General features: G+C 35.3%; 3 protein-coding genes across 5 annotated transcripts; 2 read left to right on the plus strand and 1 right to left on the minus strand.

Annotated features, from left to right (window-relative positions):
• The first annotated feature begins 743 nt into the window (after positions 1 to 743).
• On the plus strand, positions 744 to 7,813 carry LOC114178763 (probable apyrase 7). Of its 2 annotated transcripts, none has more exons than XM_028064843.1 (3): positions 744 to 2,789; positions 6,699 to 7,029; positions 7,340 to 7,813. In XM_028064843.1, exons 1-2 carry the CDS (start codon positions 968 to 970, stop codon positions 7,004 to 7,006), a joined length of 2,130 nt encoding a protein of 709 aa, XP_027920644.1. In that variant the 5' UTR covers positions 744 to 967; the 3' UTR covers positions 7,007 to 7,029; positions 7,340 to 7,813. The 2 variants fall into 2 exon arrangements, with proteins under 2 accessions (XP_027920644.1, XP_027920643.1); XM_028064842.1 differs by having other exon boundaries at positions 745 to 2,789; positions 7,332 to 7,813.
• Positions 7,814 to 8,382: 569 nt separating this feature from the next.
• LOC114178762 (putative pentatricopeptide repeat-containing protein At2g01510) lies at positions 8,383 to 16,426 on the minus strand. Of its 2 annotated transcripts, none has more exons than XM_028064840.1 (4): positions 16,171 to 16,426; positions 15,439 to 15,529; positions 12,056 to 12,312; positions 8,383 to 11,246 (listed from the first exon to the last, which is right to left on the minus strand). In XM_028064840.1, the coding sequence occupies exons 3-4, from the start codon at positions 12,089 to 12,091 to the stop codon at positions 8,883 to 8,885; spliced, it is 2,400 nt and encodes a 799-aa protein (XP_027920641.1). In that variant the 5' UTR covers positions 12,092 to 12,312; positions 15,439 to 15,529; positions 16,171 to 16,426; the 3' UTR covers positions 8,383 to 8,882. The 2 variants fall into 2 exon arrangements, with proteins under 2 accessions (XP_027920641.1, XP_027920640.1); XM_028064839.1 differs by having other exon boundaries at positions 8,383 to 11,356.
• Positions 16,427 to 19,283: 2,857 nt separating this feature from the next.
• On the plus strand, positions 19,284 to 25,167 carry LOC114179955 (N-acylphosphatidylethanolamine synthase). The gene is made up of 5 exons (XM_028066474.1): positions 19,284 to 19,692; positions 19,778 to 19,905; positions 20,501 to 20,586; positions 22,243 to 22,380; positions 24,538 to 25,167. Exons 1-5 carry the CDS (start codon positions 19,484 to 19,486, stop codon positions 24,817 to 24,819), a joined length of 843 nt encoding a protein of 280 aa, XP_027922275.1. The 5' UTR covers positions 19,284 to 19,483; the 3' UTR covers positions 24,820 to 25,167.
• Positions 25,168 to 25,755: the final 588 nt, after the last annotated feature.

Below are 25,755 nucleotides of genomic sequence, written 5' to 3' on the forward strand. Positions count from 1 at the left end.
TTTGGGAAGTGAATGTGTATGTGAATAGATCCTGAAGCTAGTTCCGTAAATAATAAGGTAATCAATTGATAATAACATATTTATAACATTTTAATGAGTATTTTACTTTAATGGACTACACTATTTATTAAACTTTCCCAAACACTTCATTAATGATTAAATTGGTAATTGTTGAATCATTGGGGACCAAAAAGTACAACTAACTATTACTGGACGCATTTGGCTATCAATGAAACAAAATAAAACCATTACTAAATATCATGTTTCAACAAACTTTCAAACAAAAAAACTTTAGCACACGACACGATATAAAAATGGTAACTTATAATCATTAATTTGCCACCTTTTCCTATACATGTCTTCTTTCATTATTGTCTTATTACATTCAAATACAATTGATTTATTTTTCTTACATTTTTTATTGTATTCGAAAGACCCAAAGTCCCTTGGAATCGATGTTTTAATGGTTGAAACCTATGATGAAAACGTTGTTTTACTCTTTCACATAATAATGCTTTGACTCAGTCTTCTGAGTCTGCCTTAAGCTTTCATATACATACATAATAAATATCCTTAAATTCAGACCAAAAATACCGAGAAAAACCAAAACAAGTTGTTTCAACATCAACAACACATACCTATAAAATGGATCACACAAATGGGCCTTGAAGTGGGGGCAGTTAAGCCCATAGGGCCCAACAAGTAAAGTAAACGCCAAAACTAAGAAAAGAAAGAGGAAGAAAAAACCAGTTTTGGTTGTTGTGGTGTGTGTTTTGCACTCACCAACGACGCAGTTCTATGCAGAGATCTGCGTATATTCTATTTCCGTCTTCACTGCACTTTCATCTTCAAACTGACACTACCCGACACAACTAATTCTTCACTCCGATCTCATTCAACTCAACCAACATGCACCAATAAGCCCGACCCGACCCAACCAGATCCAATTCAACACCGTCCCAGAGACATGGTCTTTGGCAAACTCCAGGGCGTGAAGAACAACCTCCGAATCTCCGCCTCCCTCCAGGATCTATCCTCGTACCGGAACATCGACCCGGAACATGGCCTTCTCCGAGATGCCCTCAACGCAAGTTTCTCCAAGACCAAACCGCTCCAGCTCCCGAACCCGGTTCGCCGCAAATGCATCGCTCCGATCGCGATCGTGGCCTTCCTCCTCCTCCTCATCTTTATCCTTCTCTACACCTTCTACTCCCACCAAGCCTCCCCCAAATACTACGTCGTTCTCGACTCCGGCAGCACCGGGACACGTGTCTACGTCTACAAGGCCGAAGTCCAACAACCGCACTCCACTAACCTCCCCATCGCCATCCAATCCCTAAAAGACGGCCTCCGCAAGAACCCCGCCAGTGGTCGCGCCTACGACCGGATGGAGACCGAACCGGGCCTCGATAAACTCGTCCGCAACGTAACCGGTTTGAAAACCGCGCTCAATCCGCTTCTAGTATGGGCGCAGACTCAGATTCCAGAAGCTTCCCACAGTTCCACTTCCTTGTTCCTCTACGCCACCGCCGGGGTCCGGAGACTCCCCTTCGATGACTCCAAGTGGCTGCTCGATAATGCGTGGAAGGTTCTGAAAGGTTCGCCTTTTGTGTGTCGGAGGAATTGGGTGAAGATCATTTCCGGCACTGAGGAAGCTTACTTTGGCTGGATTGCGCTTAATTATGACAGTGGCAATATCGGGGTTAAGCCCCGTAAGGAAACCTACGGTGCTCTTGATTTGGGCGGTTCTTCTTTGCAGGTGACGTTTGAGGGTTATAATCAACAGGATTTCAATAGTGAGACTAGTTTGTATGTTAGGATTGGGTCTGTGAACCATCATTTGACTGCGTATTCTCTTGCTGGTTATGGCCTGAATGAGGCCTTTGATAAGTCTGTTGCGCGTGTTTTCAAGGAGTTTGGGCATAGTGTTGCGGATGCTGTGAAGGGGGATGTGGAGGTTAAGCATCCGTGTTTGCAGTCTGGGTACAAGGAGCGCTACACGTGCTCGCATTGTGCTGCTTTGGAGAAAGGAGGGGAGAGTCCTAAGGTTGAGGGGAATGAGAATGTGTTGGAGAAGAAGGAAGGATTGAAGACCACGGTGACTCTTGTTGGCGTGCCCAACTGGCAGGAGTGTAGCGCGCTGGCCAAGGTTGCTGTGAATTTGTCTGAATGGAGTGATGTTAGTCCTGGGCTGGATTGTGAGATTCAACCCTGTGCTCTTCGTGATAACTTGACTCGCCCTATGGGTCACTTTTATGTGATTTCTGGATTTTTTGTGGTCTATAGGTTTTTCAACTTGAGTTCAGAGGCCACGCTTGAGGATGTGTTGGAGAAGGGTAGGGAATTCTGTGATAAGAGATGGGATGTTGCCAAGAACAGTGTTGCTCCTCAGCCCTTTATTGAGCAGTACTGCTTTCGGGCACCGTATATTGCATCGTTGCTTAGAGAGGGTTTGCACATTACTGATAAGAGTATAACTGTTGGTTCTGGAGGTATCACTTGGACACTTGGAGTGGCTTTGTTGGAAGCTGGGAGGGCGTATTCTGTTAGGTTTGGCCTTCGTGGTTTTGGCTTGCTTCAGATGAAGATGAATATACCTTTTCTTGTTCCCATCTTGATACTTTCGTTTATTATTCTGCTTTGTGCTTTATCATGGGTTGTCAATTGGATGCCAAGATTTTTCCGGAGACAATATCTTCCACTTTTCAGGCATAACAGTGGGTCCAGTGCATCTGTCCTTAATATCCCATCTCCATTTCGGTTTCAGCGGTGGAGTCCTATCAATTCTGGTAAGCTAATTGCACGACTGATATCTGATTTTTTGATGATCCAATAAATTCATTTTCTGCACTTACAATACAAATAAGTTGAACACATGGAAGAAAGCACATTCATATAGTTTCAGATTGATTTTGGTAGTTTTCTCTTCTTCACACCTGTTCCACGATCATCTTCTTCTTTTTCCTTCTTTGGTCATTGCTTCTTCTGCCATTCTTGAACATCCAGTCCGTATTATATCCATCCAAATGAGAGCCCTTTTTGGGTTCTCATTTCCTTCATTCTTGATGGATCAAATTACCATTCTTAAGCACAAATTCCATCCAGGTACAAGTCAAAGAAGGTAGCAATTAATGTTTCTTCAGAACTTCCACAACCTATTGATTCCTTTGCTAATTATTCTCCTCTTTTATCTGGTATCACTAAACAGCAAATTCACAGTCTCTTGACCTAAATGCCTTTTTTTTTTCTCTTAATAATCTGACATGCATTTCTCCTGCTCGAGGTGTCAGAGTGTTCGACATATTTTTGACACTAACCTCTCTCTGACCCAAAACCGACTTTCTTCGTTAGGCATCTAAGTAAAAACATATTTTTTTTGGCTCAGACACTTAAGCCAGCATCTGAATAGCTTGGACGTTTGTATGGAGTCAGTCCACATCTTCTTATGGATAGACTTTTTATGATGCTAGTATTATACAAAATCTAGATGTTCTATTTTTTGAACATTCAGCTAAAAATATTTTGTGAGGCGTATTTTCAATCAAATCTTAATTATCAATTTAAATATTTTGTTCTGTTGGTTATGCTTAGTTTCACTAGACATACAGATGCACTTTGCTAGCGTACTATATTTTGGACCTTAATTGAGTTGGAGTTATGTCCATGTTCTTGTTGTGCCTTGTGCCTATATTAGAGTCCATGCTTGTGCTTAGGAAACATAATTAGGTTATTTTTTGTGAAAACGCAACAAAATAGATGAATCTTATAGCATTCTTCCTTGTTAGCGTTATGGACCCCATTTTTGCGACTTGATAATTTCTGATGACACCATAAATGTATTTAACATAATAGCATGAAATTTCTGCAACTTAAACAAACATGTAGAAACAAAATGTGTTTTATGCATGAATTATCTTTATCAGATTTTCATAGTATGATTCTTGGTATGATTATCTTGTGGATGGGGTGTACACTTGATAATTGACTGTTAAGAATAGACATTTGTGTTAAGTTTTCTTCCTTTTCAGGTTAACATAGATTAATGCAAATCCAATTATGCTTTATGCACCTTAGCATTCTAGTATGTGAAACAAAATTGCCTTTTCTTGAAATTCTGTATTGATCATAGATATGGCTACTAAGTAGAGCTTATAAAGGCTTAGGCAATCCTCACCTCATGAATTAGCTTTGGGGTTGAATTAGGCTTAGGTCGAATGCAAGATGATATTAGAGCCTGGATCCAATATTGAGCTACACTTAATTATCCAAAAAAGAAATCTAACCACCCGTTCCTACTGCTTTCCCAGTGCAATCTACCTGGTTTTTGGGTTTTCCCAGGGCAATATAGAAAAATTCAATCCTACAATATCCATTCTCCAAATGTTAATCCTAAGTGTGAGATGTGTTGATATCCCACATCAACTATAAATATGACTAGAGTATAGTTTACAATGGCTTGGACAATTCTTGTATGATTGTCATGAGATAGCTTTTTGAGCTGAGTTAAGCCTAGCTCAAATTCAAGAACTTTTGATATCTTTACTTGATCCCTCATCTGAGAAGAACATTGCCCCAACCTTTCTAGATTGTCCCTACAAGAAGTTAATCACCTCATGTTTTTGTGTTGTGTGTCCACGTTTGCTGCCCCAATATTATGGAAAATTGTAGCAACTATTGGAGCACAGGGATGAAAGATCATCTTTGCCCCTTTTTCTGAGTTTTCCAGTCCATATGCTTTCATGATGCTTCTTTTTTATTTTATCTGAAGATTCCTATAGGGTTTCAAACCTTCCTCATTCAACGCCAACACTGATTTCTGTTCCATACAAACACAAGCAACCCTTGGACCCCTGCTCGTTGGCAGTTTTTTTTGTCATGCCTGGTGTTTTTCTGGCAGACCGAGTGCTCGCAGGCACCCTCTTCTGATCTGTGTACCTGCCTGCATACTCGTCTCTTGTCATGCAGGTCTGCTGATATGCGCTGTTCTGATTTGTGATTGACAACTTGCTCACCAGTCTCTGATCATTTTTATTTTGTTGAGTACGCTGTGAACTAATCCTGCACTGAAAAACATATGAAGGGCGTGTCACACTGTCTGACATAAACGCTGCCCAAAACATCCTAAACTTCTTCGACTCACGTTGGATGCATCTGTCAAGATCCAACTGTAGCGAGGCCATTTTTTCTGAATTGTCAACTTAAATTTAAAATCTTATCTTATTTTTCATTGAGATTGTGTTGATTAAGTCAAAAAATAGGAAACAATTTAGGGACAAAATCCTTCTTCATTAGTTCCGCAGTGCTCTGTTCTTCTCCTTCATCCATCCTCCTTCTCTAGTGAATGCGCTGTTGGTGGCTGTTTGCTTCATTGTCAACTCGTGCCGCATCCTCTGTGTGGCTTATTGTGCCGTGGCCTTTAGATTTGCTTCCTTCTTCTTATCCTTTTTGTTTTTTAGTATCCGATGGTTTGGCAAAACAGGGGCATGTCATTCATTGTGCTTATTCCCCTGTTTGTGCTTTCTACTACAAGGCACTAATAAAATGTTTTGGTTTTTTAGTTATAAAGCCAACTCCTTTTTACTGTATTTATGAAGTTATACCACGACATTAGAAACTTGTGTATAATTGTGAAGCTGCTAATTTGTCACTTGATGAACTGGAACTAGAGGCTCTGTTTTTCAAAGATGATGATCGAGGAGGACACCAAATCTAGATTATATCTTTTAATGTTAGGGACAACAAGAAATATTATGATTATGCATTTATTTTCGTGAGACTCATTCTTATATGATGAAATATTATGACATGTTTCATCTTTTATCTTGGAATTTTTTGCAAGAGTTGCATTGTGAAATGATCTCTTGTTCCTTTTTAATATTGTTTTTATAAAGGTTGATATCTTAGGTGATGAATATATGAATATTCTCAGTTAAATTCTGAATGAATTTATAAATACTATATATATATATATATATATATATATATATATATATATATATATATATATATATATATACATACTATATATACTATGCGGTGCTGTATGTTTTACACATTAGCCATGTCGGTGTTGATGCTTCTTTGCTCCTCCATGAGATGTTGGAGTGTCATAATGCTTCCAACACCATCGCACGCCTGATTACTTCTTTTTCTTGTCAGCTACATGACTTGGACACTAGGCTTAATCATAACTAGACACTTCAACGACAGTTATTATGTAAAAATCAATTTACTATTTTAACTCTGAAAAAATCAGCATAAAACACAAAAAAAGATGATACTCTAGTATACTAGTATTATTTTGTGAGTTATTATAATAGGGAAAAGTATAATGCTTCGCAAGTTGATTTGGGAGTCCTTGAAGTGAATAATCTGTGTTATTAATCTTTGGAGTAAATCTTTGGTAGATGCTATGGATATAAACTTATGTACTGAACAGTCCCTCCGTAAATGATATTGATTGAAAAACTGTAATTTATACTACTATATGTTCTAGTTATGTAGCATTTGCAATTGTCACAACCGTGCATCATGTACTTCCACAGATGCTGAGCTTGGTTTCCGATTCTTTACAAATGATTGTTAAGATTCTGGTTTTGGATATTTTGAATGTCTGTGTAGCCTGTGTACTGTGTTGGTGATAATTCTTTGTGATTGAGCGAGCTTTGAAGTGATTGTATGTACCTATGGTATTGCAGGGGATAGAATAAAAACCCCACTCAGCCCAAGAGCCGCAGATTCACAGGGTAGACCATCTAACCTGGGGCAGGGTCTTGGTGATAACAGTGACAACATCCAGCTGATGGAGTCTCCCTTTCATCCATCAGCTGGTAATTTCTTGCATAGTTATTCTTCAAACAATTTAGGGCAGTTGCAGGTTGACAGCAGTAGTATAGGGGCGTTCTGGTCATCCCACAGAAGTCAGACGCGTCTGCAGAGTAGGAGATCTCAATCTCGAGAGGACCTGCATTCTTCATTGGCTGAGACGCATATGGTGAAGGTTTAAGGGGTGATCTGCTGAAAACTTTGGTATGCTTACACTGATATCTTCTTCAAAGTTACAGTTTTCATAAAACAAAACATTTTTTCCTTTTGGTTTATCTACCAATTCTTCATAGGAATTCTTTTTTGTAACATAAGAATAGTTATAGGTAAATTATAGTAAGGCACACACATGCATATTCTTTTTGTTGATTGTCCTTTCTATATTTTTGAAGCTATGGATACAAATTTCTTAACCATACTAATTATGATTTCCACGCATTTCTCTTATGTTTGTAAATGCTGTTGTTCATGGACAACAAATTGTAAAACATTGATACATGTCCCAGCATTTCAGTTTTTGTCATGGAGATGACCAAGGGAGCTAAAGAAGAGTTGGCAAGATTGTTTAATTCCATTCTAATTTACATCTTCTGGATCACACTTCTAAACTGATTTCTTCCACGAGATGCATAGCACAACAAACAAGTTCTGATACCATCATTCCTAACCACTCTCCTTTAGTGGCTACTGAGGGTCCATGTTCTGCTGTCTGTACACTTTTCCGGTGACCATAAGCCTTTTCATTATGAATGAAGCATCAAAGTGTGCCAGAGAGAATATATTCAAACTGCTGAGATCAATTCATTTGTGACTGCTCTCGTATCATTTTTTAGACACTAATAAACCTCCATTACTACAGAGAATATCCCCATGTTTCAAAGAGGACTTTTGACTGGGGAAGCTCTAAAAGTTAAATCTCTTAGAAAAGTTGTAATATAGTACAATGCTCACATCTTATATGTCAAATAAGCTATTGAGTCCAGTTTCACCTTGCGACCTACTCCCTTTTCTTCCTAAAGACGTTATGCTACTTTCCATATGAAGCAAAGCCATCCCCTTGAATGTTTATACAGCATACAGCATTCATTACGTTTAGAATTGCTATAGACGTTCTAATCCCAAAACAAATAGCATTGATTTTATTGATAGCCAACTCTATCTTTGTGAATATTTTTGAAATTATTTTACATTTAGAAAATTGTTTATTCATCTTCAACTTAGTAAAATTTGTAGTAAAATAAAAATAAAAATTATTCGTATATCAAGAATCTTCTGCACAGATCCCTCAAAAGAAAACAATCTTCTGCACAAAACAAATTAATATCTATATATAAACAAATGCAACGAAACCAAAATCAAAAAAAATTATAGATCTATAAACACCACAGCATAATTTTCTCTATATTTGAAATTTTGAATAGTGCCCTCATTTATGTGAAAGATTTGTCAAATCAAAGATATAGTCAAACTGCAAATGGCTTATATGACATTAATTAGGGAAATATATACAAATACATATTTGAACTACATTAATAAATAGTAAAAGTTAACTTTTTAATAAAAAGTAATCTATGGGAAATATTATTGCCAGTGATAAATGCAACTAGATTTCAGAATACGCTGGAGGAGTATTGTGTAAAGCTCTACTGTGAATTCCCAACAAAAACAGGCTGAGCATTCAAATTAGAAAGCTATGAATAAGATTGTCTTTTATTATAATGTAATGGACTATTAAAGAGACACCAATTTCTGGATGAGTAATTTGTGAGACAATTTGTTGTGTGAAATCATGTTTCTCTTGGTATAAATAATGGTACAAATAAAAACAGAAAAATGTGTGATATGATAGTGGAAGCAAACTCTATCAAGGATTTTTTTTTTTCTTGCTTGGAAGGAATAGTATGTTTTCTCCTATAACCAGTAGGGTAGAAAATTGGTATAAATAAACAAGGGTATAAATGAAGATGAATTTCACAATGGACACGAACTCTTTGTCAAGGTTAATGCCTTTTCTTTGTAAGTAAAATTGATGAATATGTAGATGAAATAAAGGCAAATTACCAGTAGTCCTTACAGGAGCAAGATCCATCTCTGAAATGATGGAATCTACTTGAATCCCTGACTGTGATTTCCCGGTTTACTATCTTGGAGATTACCTTGATGGCAGCGTGGCAATCGTTACAAGCTCGTAGGTTCTTCATCACCAATATGGGTGACCCTTTTGGGGTGCTAATAAGTGCAAACGCAATGGCAATGCGTTCACTGTGATACTTAAGGGACTCTACCTTGACTTCCTCATCCACATTGTGCAGCGCACAGTTTGAGTCAGGTTTATACCCTTGTTTCTCCATTTGCTCTTCCAACTCATCAAGCATCCTTGTTATCTCTTTCATCTGTGGGTGAGACATGTCATTCGCTGAGAAAACATGAGTCCTCTGTTGAATTTCAACCCAACTGTATGCTGGGACCTTTCTGACCCCTCGCTCTCTCATGGCCTTCTTCACCTTTCCCACATTCTCCCATTCACCAGCTGCTGCATATATATTGGAAAGGCTAACATATGGAGCAGCATCTCTAAGGATCTTCATATTGAATAGTTGATCTGCTGCTCTCTTTGCCATCTCTTGATTCTTATGGATCCTGCATGAGTTGAGAATCGATGTCCACATTATCTCATCTGGTTCAAACGGCATCCGAGCCATCAATTTCTCAGCCTCATCAAATCGTCCACTGCGACATAGCATATCAACCATTGATGCGTAATGCTCTTTTTTGGGTACAAATTTATACACTTGAGTCATGGAGTTGAAGTATTGTAATCCTTCTTCAACTAGACCACAGTGGCTGCAGGCACACAAAATGCTAAGGAAGCTAACCGAATTTGGTTGCAGACCTGAATGAACCATTTGTTCAAATGATCTAAGAGCATGGGCACCGTCTCCGTTTTGTGCATAAGCTGAAATCAGTGCATTCCAAGAGACACAGTTCCTTGTAGGCATCTCTTGAAACATATGAAGTGCTTCTTTTATGGATCCACATTTTGCATACATGTCAACCAGTGCACTCCCAGAAAATACATTTGAAATGCATCCAGATCTGATGATATGCGAGTGTAACTGTTTTCCCAGTGTCAGTGAAGCTAGATTTGCGCAGGCTCTTAAGATACTGGCGTAAGTGGCTGAGTCAGCACGTATTTTGGCTCTTTGCATCTCAATAAATAGCTTTAGGCCGTCTTCATGGAGCCCCTTCTGAACATAACCGGAGATCAGGGCTGTCCATGGAACTGAACTTTGATGAGCCAGATCAGCAAAAATCCTATTTGCTTCCCCAAATTTGTCACATTTAGCATACATGTCAACCAAAGAATTCCCAACCAGAATTTCTGAAATGGCATCTGTTACAATAGCCTGGGAATGGATTTGCCTACCCATTTCCAGGTTCAAAGCATTTGCAGCAATGCTCAACAAGGTTGCAAATGGGAATTGCCGCCGATCAAATCTTGTAAACTGTAACTCCCTGAAAAGTTCAAGCGATTCCTCCACTCTTTCATTCCATGCACAACTCGTGATGATCACATTGTAAGAGATACCATCCACCTCCGGCATCTCATAAAAAAGCTTCCTCACTTCAACAACACGGTCATGCTTCGAGTAGAAATCAAGCAAAGCATTAGCCACAAACACATTCCACACAAAGTTACACTTCACCACAAAACTGTGAACTTGTTGGCCAAATTCTATATCATCCAACTGTATGCCTGCAGTTAAAACCGCAGCAAAAGTAAAGTCCGTAGGCTTGAACCCCAAATTCTGCATCTTGAAAAACAGATTGATAGCATCATGATTGAAGCCCTCTTTGGAGTACCCCGTCAACAACACATTGAAAGTTACATTATCTTTCTCTGGCATATGCTTGAAGAGGTGACAAGCCAAACCAAGGCTACGAGTCTTACAGTAAGAATCAAGCAACGAGTTGCAAACCGTGAGGGTGGAATCATACCCCATTTTGACAACATGGGCATGCACTTGTTCGACTTCATTGACACTATCAAACTCAGTGAACCCAGATAAGAGAGTCGTCAAGGTGACATGATCCGGAATCATGCCGTGCCTACACATATCAGCGAAGAGACCGAAAGCTTCGCGGAACTTATTGTTCTGAGCGTAGCCACCAATGAGCATTGTCCAGGTAACAACCGAGCGTTCGACCATGCCGTCAAACAAGCTCCTAGCAGTGGAAAGATTGCCAGAGTTTAAGTAACCCGTGATCATAGTGTTGGTGGAGATGATGTTCTTGTGAGGAATTTCGTCGAACAGTTTGCGTGCTGCAACCAAATCCCCATGTAGGAGATGACTCTTTACTTGGAAGTTCAAACGATACGTGTTAGGATCGAAGCCTGTCTTGATGATGGAAGCATCGACCTGAAAGTGTCGTTTTTGAAATGTCAAATTTCCCTTTTTCCTCGTACATGCTTTGATGTAATTCATGGAAGACAAACGGAAAATGGAAAGCTCGTTCTTTGCGCCAAATTCTGCAGAGATTGTAAAGATGTATTGAACTTTCCGGTGTAAAATTAATTGAATGTTTAAACTTTAAACTTTTAGGAAATCAAATTTTATAGTAATAAAAGAACATCTTTCAAACTCAAATGTATTAATTCCATCAACTGTTTCAAATTAAATTTACTAAACTCTAAAGGATTGGACTTTTTATCTTTCGAGCTGTTGATATCCTTTCACTGAAAAAAAAAAATCTATAATATCACAAAATTTTTATGAATAACAAAATATTAAAGATTTAGATAAATTTTCTTCAAAAAACTTGTTTGTTTTGAATTTACAATATTCTGTTTTTGGCTTATAAAAATAAAGCATTCAAAAAGAATTTTAAGATGCTTCTTTCTCCGCCCCCATAACATTAGTGAAATAATTTATTTGGTTCTTTTTAATTACTTTATCCAAATAAATTATTTCAGTCTAAAGGGAGGGGTGAAGGAGATGGCCAGGAGGTGCAGGGCATGACCAGCTATGAGAAGGAGAAGATTTGGGTCTTTAATATATATTTAATAAAAAGTATTAAAGCATTTCACTAATGTTATGCGGTGGAGAAGAAAACATGGGGTGGAGAAAGAAGCAAACTAAAATTCTTTTTGTGAACACTACTAATTATAGGTATCTTCACCATCATTACTATAACATTTTAAATAAAAGACTTGGATTGTCATGTGCACCTTTAATTCCTCAACCCGAAGAAGATGTACAATCATAATATAGGTTAGCCAAAATTGAGATTCAAGTTTAGTTGCACTTCCAACAATAACACGCTTTAAATCACTCTCTTCTGGGAGTTCATCACGACATACAGAATAACAGTACCAATCTTGTCAAGTCCTCTTCTGCCAGCACGACCAGCCATTTGAGTATATTCTCCTGATAGTAGCTGCCTAAATTCCTTGCCATGAAACTTCCTTAGAGAATCAAAAACTACCTGTGGAAGAATATAAAGTAGTTTACATTAAACGCATCATATCTTAAACTGAAGATTATAGGAAATATTCTTCAAATAATGGAAAGGAGATACACAAATTTGAAGTTATTGATACAAATTTCTTAACCATACTAATTAAGATTTCCACGCATTTCTCTTATGTTTGTAAATAATGCTGTTGTTCACGAGCAACAAATTAAATTGGATTGCTCATGAAAATTTTCTGGGCATTGCCTGAACATCATGTCAATTGTCATCTGTAATGACACTTCTTCACAATTCCATGCAAATTGTAGAACATTGATACATGTCCCAGCCTTTCAGTTTTTGTCATGGAGATGACCAAGGGAGCTAAAGAAGAGTTGGCAAGATTGTTTAATTCCATTCTAATTTACATCTTCTGGATCACACTTCTAAACTGATTTCTTCCACGAGATGCATAGCACAACAAACAAGTTCTGATACCATCATTCCTAACCACTCTCCTTTAGTGGCTACTGAGGGTCCATGTTCTGCTGTCTGTACACTTTTCCGGTGACCATAAGCCTTTTCATTATGAATGAAGCATCAAAGTGTGCCAGAGAGAATATATTCAAACTGCTGAGATCAATTCATTTGTGACTGTTCTCGTACCATTTTTTAGACTACTAAACCTCCATTACTACAGAGAATCTCTCCATGTTTCAAAGAGGACTTGTTACTGGGGAAGCTCTAAAAGTTAAATCTCTTAGAAAAGTTGTAATATAGTACAATGCTCACATCTTATAAGTCAAATAAGCTATTGAATCCAGTTTCACCCTGCAACCTACTTATTTACCCCTTTTCTTCCTAAAGACGTTATGCTACTTTCAATATGAAGCAAAGCCATCCGCTTGAATGTTTATACAGCACACAGCATTCATTACGTTTAGAATTGCTATAGATGTTCTAATCCCAAAACATATATAGCATTGATTTTATTGATAGCCAACTCTATCTTTGTGAATATTTTTGAAATTGTTTTACATTTAGAAAATTGTTTATTCATCTTCAACTTAGTAAAATTTGTAGTAAAATAAAAATAAGAATTATTCGTATATCAAGAATCTTCTGCACAAAACAATTTAGACTGAATCTGACAGGGGGAGCACACTACGATGAGTAGCAGTATTCATGATTCCTACTTAATGTAACATTAAGCATGGTTAATTAGTAATACAATGATCGCTGCTTCAAAAATGTAATTATTATGACTTTAATTTTAATGCATTGACAATTTATAGAAAATTTGTATTATACAATTTATGACTCGAGTTTGAATGCAAGACTTCAACGAAATTTTAACAAGTATAGTTCCTAGAAAGATTCAAATGAGCTTGTCAACAGAATAAATTTACACTCCTACCGAATTATAAGTTATGCTAAACATGTACAAAAATTTATAATCTAATTATCTATGATAATTCATATTTAGATAAATGAAAAAGTTATATTGTCGGTAAATTCTAATACTAAAATGTAATTAACTCTATTTCTTTGTAGAGATGAGTTTATTATATCTATTACATAAAATATAGGATTGGTAGAGTGGATCTCTAACTTCATCAAAACAGTCTCTTAAAATGTTGCACCCAGGAATCAGAAAATAGAAAGGCGTTAGGTTCGGGGTGTGTTTCATATCAAGTGAGCATCTAACTGAACCATTTGTCCGATTCTCTTCGGTGCAGGTTAAGTATTCATTCTATGTTGATTTTTTCTTAATAAAATTCTTTAATTTTTAACTGATTTTTTTCTCTGGTCTTTTACCAAAAATCCACGGGCAAACCTACTAGACTAACCATCAAAATAGGATATAGGTGTACTTGGACGTAGATTCTTCCCTAGATCTGCGTTCCTCTATATACCTGTTCGCACACCATAAATTCCTAATAATAAATCCAAGGTTAAGAGAAAAAAAAAGTTTAATTATATTTTTATTCCTTGAAATGTAGAAACAATTAGTGTTTTGATTCCCAAATTTTAAAAAAAAGAAATTTAATCCTTCAAAATATGGTTTTAGTTTTCACACACTAAATTCGAGGGACTAAAGATCTAAAATTTAAAGTTTAGGTAGTAAGATTTTGTATTTAAGAATGTTTTTAGGTACACCTCAGCTCTGTATTGCTTTTCATTCATCATTACAAGATGTGTAAAACACATTCCATTCTCATTACAAAACACGTGTAAAGGTCTTTTACAATTGTGTAAGGACAAAACACAAAATCAAGACAAGAAAACTACAAGTAAGAGGTTCAGATCTATCAAAACAAAAGCTATCTTAATTTATAGATTCTTAACCAAACGTCTCATATCTATCTATAAGAAATCACTTAAAATATGAACAAATCCAATAAATGCTTGTGAATTTATTTGAAAAGAACTAAGAAAAACAAGACAAAAGAGACGGGGCTACTCCCAAATGATATCGGCAATAGCCCGCATTAGGAAGAACCAAAGGAGGAAGAACTAAATCAGAAGGGGGGAAAAGCCGCTCAAAAGAGAAAGCAGAAAAACATTCCAACTTGTCCCTTTGATTTTTCTTTGTTTGCCATCATAGATAGTTGCGTAGGAAACCTCTTAAGATTACAACCAGTAAAATGACTTACTGCACCAGCCAAGATCACACCAGAGCTTCATTTACAGAAGGGTGGGTGAACGCAAATTTTTTATCCTATGTCCTTGTATTTACACCTAAAGAACTTATTCCTTTCACACAACTAGACATTAGATACATTCTTGGTGATGTTCGAAGGACTATTTTGATTTAGCTGCTATGAAATGATTTTAATTAATATGCATGGTGAAGGTTTTCTTACAACTAGACATTATGACTACTGTTTTAAAAAGTTCTATAATTTTCCATTAATTGACTGTGTACAACTCTTTATGCAGAACATATGTAAAAACTGAACTCTATTTTATTAGGCGATTTTCTTAGGCTCCTATCCTAGAATTCACAACTTTCCGAATCTATGTTCAATATTTCGTTTTATGAAATCCATAATTTTTGTTTCAATCCTGAAACTAAATAATCCCAAAGCACAAGCCATATTATATTGAACATATAGGCATGACAAATCAAGAAGCTGAGTTTCCTTCATTTCAAACCTTTAAACTTTCATTCCCTGCAATCTTTGGTCCTTTCATCCAAGAAATTCACGTCGTCATTTGTGACAATTAAAACAAAAGTTGCACCTTCCTAGAACACAATAAAAATAACCAAATAAATAAACATATACATGTATAGATTTTCTTGCAGATGAATACGGACATTTCAAAAGAAAATTTTTTGCAAATGAATATGCCCCAACACTGTTTACCAGATGATACCAGTTTACTATTTACGCTGAAAATTCAATTTTCGGGAGACTAAATTTGCATAGCATCACTAATCTTTAATATATTTAAAAATATCAAAATTCCTATAAATCAACATATTTTAAAAAAGACAACAGGTTACAACATAAAAAATCCTATAAAGAATTCAAAACCATCCCGAACCCATTCAGAATTCAGGCTCCAATAGCCGAATTCCTGTAAGATTTTTCATTTTTTTTTCAAATATTAATGAAAAAGGATAAAGAGTTTAGAAAAAAAAAATTCAAGAAAAAAAACAACGACTGAAAATTTCCAAGATTAGTGACACTATTTCAGATTGAACATTCAATCCTGAGAACCGAATTATCAGTATTAATAATAAACAGGTCTATTATAATAAATAATGTTGACGCGTATTAATTTGCCGTTTTCCGTTTTCAAATTGCTTTGTTTTGTTGCCTAAAAGAAAATCTATAAAGAAGAGCATTACCGAAATAAGAGGAGAAATGAGTTTGAAAGTACCTCGCAGTCAATGTGTCGAACAGGTGACATGCGCGCTCCAACACACCATACGATAGTCCCAAATAGCACACAGTGGTCCCTGTTATGAACTGAGGAATGAAGGTGGTCTAGGTGCGAATATGTATCTCAAGAAGTAAATGAGATGAGAGGGAGAGCTTGAGGCATAGGGATGCGCTGGGCGAAGCAGAGCGAAGAGGAAGCAGAAGTAACAGTTTATGAGGAATAGGTAGGTTTAGGCACAGCCGCACCACTGCCATTGTACTCCTTCAGTTTAACACGTTGATATTCTAACACAATTTAAGCATTTTATTTAATAATTAAAATTTGTAAAATGAATTTAAAAAAATTAATACATTTTTAAGTTTAATAAATATTCGATAATATATATTATATATGTTTGAAGAAACTTCTATATAAATACTACAGTAAAAGATAAATAAAATAAGTTTATGTATAAACTAATATAAAAATTTATGGTAATATTTACTCTATATTTTCATTATAAGAAAAAAAAAAGTTTATTTCTAAACACTTTCATCAGTATACATCATCCGGACTCAAAGGCTTCATTTTAATAAAAAAAAACTGAGCTTTTAGCTCAAAAATTATTTCCTATTAATTTTTATAATGAAAAATGTCACAAATAATAGCAGAATGGCATAATGTTTGAAAAATATGAGTGGTGATATATTGTCGTGTTCAACTAGTAAATATTTTTTATTTGTTGTTGGTAATTTTTTATTTAAACACTATTCTAATAATTAAGTTACTGAAGTAAAGTTGTTGATGAGAAAAAAATAATAAGTACAAATTGTTTATAGTTTAATTTATAAATGTATGTTTTTTTATTTAGAAATATATAATTAAATTATTTTAAAGAGATTAAATTTATAATTGGTAGTGTAATTTTATTTGAATTATAATTTAAGATTATTTTTTATTTAAGTTGATATTTTAAAGAATTTCTTTTAACAATCTCATTTAAAATAAAAAATAACCATAGTTATGTATGAATATTTATAAGTATTTGAGAAGTTACAAGGTGAATTTTTTAGATATAGGGAATAGTTATTTTTTTAATGGACTTCGGCGGTTAGACACGTAACTTTTACAAATTTTCCTTAAAAACAATTTGTAGTATGATTAGTATAGAACTTAATATATTTCGATACACCGTTATCGAATGCTGTATTTTAAAATTAAAAAAAGATAATTATTTGTTGTCTACACATTCTCAAAATAATTACACAAGATATGAAATGCGTTAATGGAAGCTTAATTATTCGAACATAGCTGAGTAGAAGTAACATTCATCAAGTTTAAGACACATTTTTGAATGTGTGGAGAGGAGGAGCCTAAATCCTATGTTAGAATAAAAGATTAAAATTTTTTTTCTTAACTTTTATTAAAAATTTAAATTAGTCATTTTTTGAAACTTTATCTAAAATATTTTATTAGATCTCGTTAAAGATATAAAGCTAAATTTGTTGCTAAAGGATATACACAAAAATATGGCATAGATTATGAGGAAATATTTGCTCCTATGACAAAAATGATTACGGTTCGTACCTTGACTGTTATTGCTTCTATCTTTCAATGGAAGATTTTTTAAATGGATATAAAGAATGTCTCTTTGAATGGAGATCTACATGAGGAAGTTTAGATGATTCCACCACCGGGTGTCTTTCACAAAATCTGGTGAGTTTGCAAACTTCAAAAAGCTCTCTATGATCTTAAACAAGTACCTCGTGCTTGGTTTCAAAAGTTTTGTACAATAATTGTTTGTCTCTCTTGGTTTTGTTGCTAATAATCATAATTCTGCATTAATTGTTAGGAAAACCAATACATAACATATTTTGTTATCCTTATATGTTAATGATATGATTATTACCGGTGATGATTTCAATGGAATTGCATATTTAAAAGCTGCATTATCCCATCGTTTTGCTATGAAAGATTTGAGTGTACTTCATTACTTTTTGGTACTAAGGTGACTTCTTTTCCCAAAGGTTATCTTATGTCTCAATCCAAGTATATTAGTGACTTATTTGAGTGTGATTGGCTTACTGATAACAAGACTGTGTTTATATTCCTCTTGAGACAAGTGTACGATATTCTCCATATGATGGTGTTCCTTTAACTAATTTTACTTTATATTAAACTATTGTTGAGACTCTGGTTTATCTTACTTTCACTTGTCTAAACATTCACATGTTGTTCTTGTTAGTAAGTTTATTTCAGCTCCCACAAAGTTCATCTCATGTATCTTCGGGGCACTTAGTTTCAGTCTCTCTTTGTTTTTTTTCTACATTGTTATTAAACTTGCATTCCTACTGTGATGCAGATTGGAATGGTAATCCTAATGATCGAAAAATTCACTACGGAATGATTTTTTTTTGTGATTCACTTATATCATGAAAGAATAAGAAACACATGTTACATCTCGATTGTCCATAAAAACTGAGTATTGCGCTATGATTTTGACTACCTATGAGGTTATTTGGTTGTGTTGGTTACTTACATATATGTGCCTATTTGAAAGATCTTACGCCTTTACATTATGACGATAAAAGTGCTATTTGTATTGTTCGCAACTTTATTTTTCATGAGCAAATCAAGCATATTGAAACAAATTATCATTTTATTGGTCACCATCTTCAACTTGGTACTCTATCTCTACCATTTATTCTTTCGGCTTTACAGATTACAAATATATTTACCAAATAGCAACAGTTTTTTCTATGCTTTCGCTTTTTATTTTTATTTGATAAACTCTCAATCCATTTAGTTGTAATATTGTGAGTTGAAGGAAATTTTAGCATAAATTCATGTTTTAGGCGAATTTATTTATAACTCTCATAATTAGTTTTGTTTATATATATATATGACATATATTTTTTGTAACATTTTATATATACTCAATAATACACAATTTACTTTTTCGTTTATATATATATATATATATATATATATATATATTTTGCTGTTAACTACCAAAAAATTAGTATTCGTAAAGTATATCTAAGAAACTATAAAGATAACCTTACTGGTGAAATAATTAATAAAGTCCAATTTAAGATGGATCCATTTGTACTTCAGATCTAAAACCAATTTTCTTGTTCTCGAGAGTTAACACAGTTAATTACATTAACACTTCAGCCATTACAAGTTATGTATCATCATTAATGACAGAAAAATCGAAAGAAAAAGAAAATTCAACTAAGGGTCAATTCTTTGATTAGGTTCCATGAAAAAACAAGAAATTAGCTAAGAGACATTTTGCTATATCAATTTCAATTCTTGGTAACGTAAAATGTCACGCACCATGGAGTGGGCGGCGAGGCCGGAGCACTTCGGAGGCATTCCCAGAAAACTTGTGATTGCGGTGGTGGGCGCCTTCGCCAAAACGGTGTCGTCTGTTCTCAACACCACCTCCGTTCACAACGCCGACACCCTCCTCCGCCTCGTCCGCTCCAGACCCCGCCGTGTCCCACTCATCACCGTTAGCAATCACATGTCCACGTCAGCACACACTCTCTTCATTTTTTTCTTTTCTCTTTCGGTTTTTTTAATTTTTTATGTTTATCTGTGAATGCAAATGGTGCAGTTTGGATGATCCGGCTATGTGGGGTTTTAGGGGTTTTCCCATCTTTGATACTAAGTTGGCTCGATGGGTTCTTGCTGCCGAAGATATATGCTTCAGGAATGCCCTCTATTCCTATATTTTTCGGGTTGGTAAGTTTACTAATTTCACTTCCTATTTATTGTGTTTCTGTAACAATGACATCTGCTAATTGACAATTTATTGAATTCTTATTTCTTCTGGGCTGCTCTTGCATTGAAAGGCTATTGTCATTTCCCCAATCTTTGTATATTTGATCAATTTTTTTTTAATTGACAAAGAAAAGAAAAACAAAATTGGTGAACGCACTGTTGAATATATCGAATTTGTTTTATCAACGAATATAATCGCTGGATATTTAAAAGTCCCTGCCTAATCGAATTGTGGTGACTCTGTTGAAGTCCTTTGGTATGTTGTTTGGATTTAACTTTTTACACTCCACAAAACTCACATGCAACCATTTTTTACATTCCGGAAAGGGTATTAAGGAATCTAAAACTGGGGGTGCAGGTGAGTTTTCAGGGTGTATGAAGAAATAGCCTTGTTGTCCGTACTTTAATTGCATTGAATTAAGTCCCAATCACTTCACTAGGCTAACAAAGTTTTTGGATTAATTGGAAGGTTAATGTGATACTTTACCACCATCTAGCTTTTTTTATGAAAAAAAAAACGGTTGTTTTGCTGTTTCTAACATGGTAACTTGCACAGGGAAATGCATACCTATTACAAGAGGTGGTGGTATTTATCAAGAGCACATGAATGAAGCTCTTGAGCGTTTAAATGATGGAGAATGGGTATCTATGTAACATTTAGTACTTTCCTTTCCTCCCTTTCAAACTTAACACTTTTATATGATATTTTGGGTAGTTTATGTTAAGTTATTGGTTATTACGACCTTCTAGGATTGTTATTGTACTCTTATTATTTTGGATGATGATTTTAAATGGATTACAAACTTTCCAAGTCATGGTTATTCATGATCCTAAATGACAGATGGTGGACCAATTCTCTTGTGGTTCAAATGTTTAGATGGTATACACAGAATGCCAAAGAAAGTAGTTGAGATGGCTATAGGGAGTTAGTTACTGAATAGCACCCAAATGCCATAGCAGAATGGGAACAATTATACTGGGAGGTTAGTTAGAGGAGAAAGGGTGTAAAGATTGTTCTCTTGCAAAGTGTTAGGAAGTAGCTATGTATACTTTTCTGTTCTTTTTTCTTCTTTAACCCTTTTATGCTCTGAAGCTTGCATAAAACACAACAAATATCTGTCTGTCTTTACATAAAGCTCTACATGCATATTATTTTGTTGCATGATGGCCATTGTTGTTGTGACTTGTGATTCAGCTTCCTATGACGAGTGACTTGCAGATTTATCAAAACAAAATCCCAAGATAGTTTGTTTAGATAGGTTTGGTATTGTGGTGAAATTTCCTTCATATAATCGGCAGGTCCAAATTTTGTGTGGGTTTTATCACATTAATTGCAGCTGGCTTTTGCCTGCAATGCAGTATCCCCACTGCAATCATGACGGCAACTTGTAATTTCAATATACAGGAAGTTAATGTTTCCTTGAACATGCATATATACAGGGTAGAAATTATTTTATTCATGATAATAATAATAATAGTAATGGTTTAGGAGTTAGGAATTCTAAGGTTGTGTAGATGTTTTCTGGATTGAGAAAAGCTTTTAATTTTCTTTTTTATCTTCTATGATTATTTTTCTATTGAAGTTTTCAGTTGTTTCATTGAAGATCAAATCTTAAACCAAACCTACTTCTTGTTGGTGATTTCCTGGATCACCAAAGCTTCAGGAACCATTCTCTGCTGTAGCACATAAGAAATGCTCTAGACTGCAAATTGACTTATTTCTTTTCATGCTATTCTTGATGCATTTTTTAGCTGATTTGAAGAAGGGGATGGAGGAGTAAGAAAGGGGATGAATATTCCTATTTACTTGATTTTCCAACTGGGTCACTGTAAATCAGTACTGGTTGATGGAAGCCGGTGCTTGTTTTTCTTTTTATTTTATTATTAACACCGATCCTCATTTCTGGTAAGCAGTGTTCAGAATGAGTGTTTACTTTTATGAATATAAAGTCACAAAAGCCTAAAGATGCTTGTGCCTCTGATTTAGGGAAAACATTTATTATGAAACATTTTCTTTTAAGCCAAATTAAACATAAGCTTTCTTTTCTATTTTGTGCAGAGAAGAAAAACAAAAAACCAATCATCAACAGAACCTGTTTTACTTAATTTTTACATGCAATTATGTATAAGGTTAATACTGTAAATTGGTATACCAAAGTCATAAGAGAACTAGTTCAGAAGTTCTTTAAAACTGTGCTTTAATTATGTAAATGCCGGCACACTCTCTTTCACACCCAAATGGGGAGTTCTTTTTACTGAAGTAAAACTAATATGTCATTTATGAATTTGTCATGGCAGTTACATACTTTTCCAGAAGGAAAGGTGAATCAAGAAGAGGCACCTATAAGGCGGTTGAAATGGGGAACTGCTAGTCTAATTGCTCGAGCACGTATAACTCCGATTGTATTGCCAATTGTCCATCATGGTTTTCATGAGGTAAGTCAGGACTTCTCTGCTTTCCCTGTAAATTACATATCCTACTACACTTCTAGCTATGTTTTCTACCAAAGTTGCAGCACTGTCAATTTATCTAGTCTGTTGGAATAAAAAAGCCTCTGTCATAAGCTGTCTCCAGTTGTTAGACATATTTGGGATTGAAGCATTTATATCCTCCAGATGAACAACACTTTCTTGCTAGGAAAACAGTTTTTATATTACTAGCGAATATGTTGCAAAGTAACCATTGAACTGGAACTATGAAGATAGCAGTGAGCATTCATCAATGTTTCAAGGACTAAGTGATTGTTAAAAATAAATGGAGAACATGACTTGTCACCCTCTAATTATACATCTACACATTCTATGTTTGCTCTGTCCAAGACTTCTTTTCTCATGCTTGCTTCCATCTCTACGCTCTCACTAGACTATATTTATAAATTGCTCCTATTGATTATATAAGCATTCTTGTATTATCATTAGCAAGAGAAAAGTATTTATACATAAAATTGTAGTTATTGTCTTGATCACTTGCAATAGTGGTGTTATAGTGCTGTAGCAGCATGTAGCGGTCCTTGTCTGCTACAAAACTTTCATAAAGTGTTTTGGGATCAGTGCTGAAATTTCAGACATCACAAATTTTCATGCAATGCTACTGCAGCACAATGCCAATGGGTGGTAAAAGTCCCCATTCTGGCCCTGTTTCAATGCCATTTTTCAGGTAAAAATGAAATTTCACCCCCTTTTCTGACGTTTGAAAATTTAGGATTTTCCCTACTTTCCCTCCAGTGTGACCTCTGTTTCCCCGCACTATTTTTCTCTAAACTTTGAAGCTCGCCCATCCCCATCACCGAAATAAAGTCTTCTCTAAAGTAGTTTTCTAGCAACTGCAACTTTGTTGTGTGACTGTAACCTCTTTTGGGTTCAGACACATTGTCTCTGTTTGTGGCCACTTTGCGTCTCTTTTTGGCAATGTTCCTGTGTTCTCCAGCATCTGAATGATAGTTAAGTGACTATTGTTAAATATTTGAAACTTTAAGTTATATCATTTTGTTTACTTTTGTTGTTATCTATGCATATGTTTTGCTTAAGGCTTGATGTATCATGTAGTTTATTCAGATTGCTTATTGCAGTTGTACCCAAAGTAAGGGTGCTTACTTAGTGGTGAATTAACTGCATTCTTATAACTATCAGTTCTCCATTTCTAGAGTGCGGCAGGAATGCAACTAGGTTTCTTTAGGTTTTGGTGTTTCTACTTATCCACCCAGAGCTGTCTAGTTCTCTTTTCTTCTTTTAGCTTTCTGGGCACATCAAGACTGCTGCCTCTTTATTGTTAATTCCTCCCAATAAAATCATTTTTGAGTTTTTTTATCTACTGTTTTTGCTTTTAATGTCTTGTTTGCCCAAGTGCTGATTCCCTTACCACTAGAACCTTTATCACCTTGATGCCCACTCTACAACCAATAAAGCACTACGCAAAATTTGGGAAGTCGCAGAGTGTTTCCCATCAGTTCAGACTTAAATGAGCCTGTTATTCTCTGTTCAATACGATATAAACGGCCCCCCATGGTATAAATCCAAAGAGGTTGGGCAAGGAAGTAATCTTCTTCACCTTTTGGTCTCTTGGGCTAGGCTAGAATGGATTCAGTCCCACCTATTGGCGATAGTTCGGTCTTCAGGGGCCATAGATGAACATCATGTGCATAGCATTTTTGGGGCCAGCTGCTACACCGCCACTGTATGAAGATTGATAGCTATGTTTAAAGTCGTGAGAATTCATAAAGTTGAAGATTTCTGTATTCCTTCTATAATTGATAAATTTTCATAATTTAATATTATATTGGCCGGAAAGACACTAATAATATCTCTGCATTACGGGAGACTGGATCTGCATCAAGCAACTGTCTTATTATTACTAGTGATACATATTTGTAAATTTGAATGATTTTGTAGATTTCTGACAGACTGCTTTCAGCAATTATTTTATTATACAGTTTTTACATTGCTGTGTCTTTTGTCCCAATAGTAAATAGGCAAGCTTCCTCATGGTTTACTTTCCTCATGGTTTTGGTCTATATAGTTCTTGCTAGTTTAATAATTGAACAGTTATTATGTTTTATGTTGTATGCTTATGCTGGGTTCTGGTTATATTTCTAGGTGATGCCAGAGAAATATATGTTTGGTAGACGACCTCCTTTGCCGTTGTGGAATAAGAAAATTGACATTATTGTTGGCGATCCAATTGAACTTGACCTTCCAGCAATGAGGCAAAAGGCTATTTCCCAATCTCGTAGTGAGTCAGTCCCAACTGTTGGATGGCCCAGCACTTGTGATGGTTTGGATGAAGCAGCACAAAGATGTTTCTACGCCACAATTTCAGAGCAAATCCACGGTGCAATGGAGAGATTAAGGTGTTTTGGTAAAAGTCTTCTGAAGTGATAGGTAAGTTTGAGTCATAGATTAAGGTGTTTTAGATATTTAATCATTCTTTGTTGTTGTAATTGATGGTTGAGCGAGAACTATTCGGCTTCTTAAAATTAAGTTTCATTCATTCAATAGAATATAGACAAGTTTTGTAAGGTAGATGTACAGCCCAGAATTAGATGGGCTTGTATTTCAAAATCCATAGTTTCATTCTAAGAATAAAAATTTGGAGTCCATGGTAACTTTTGGTTCCGTATAATAACATGCATGGACTTTGATCCTCGGCATTTTAGTAGTGTCATTATCACCTAGGACATTTGTTTCTGTAATGCACTGTATCCTAATCCATGGTTTGATTTGATATGATGTGTTCGTATTTATTTGTCCACATGGTGCTGGTCCTATTTGGTTTGCTTCCTTCTTGTGTTGTCCCCACCATCATTTTCTCTTTGGCTAATAAATTTACTGCTAAGACCGGAAAACAAGGGCAGACAGTATCGTTCTGCTTTAAAGAAATTCGAAATTTTGTTATACAACAGTAGGGCCTTCAGGAACTAATGATTTGGAATGACATCCAATCATACAATCCAAAAATTAATTTTAACTTTCAAACTGATTTTTTTTTAAAAAGAATTCTAAATTAACTTTCAAATTTTATATTTTATAAACTTTTCAAATTATAATCTCAAAATCATTTTTTATTTATTTTTAGATTGCACAATTCAAAACAGACAAAATGAAAAATTGTATATTCATGAGTGCAGGATGAAGATATGGAGGAGCAGGAAATATTTGCAATAAGCCCAAACTAATAATTTGGTTTATTGGAATGAATTTGCTCCAATAAACGTTGAATTGACCCGTTCAAAATACAATAACCACACTTGTTCATCTTTTTCTTTGTAATCCGACCTCTAATGGTGATTTAAATTTATTGATAAAAACAATTCT

Source organism: Vigna unguiculata, chromosome 3 (assembly GCF_004118075.2).
Source record: "Vigna unguiculata cultivar IT97K-499-35 chromosome 3, ASM411807v1, whole genome shotgun sequence".
Taxonomy (NCBI): domain Eukaryota; kingdom Viridiplantae; phylum Streptophyta; class Magnoliopsida; order Fabales; family Fabaceae; genus Vigna; species Vigna unguiculata.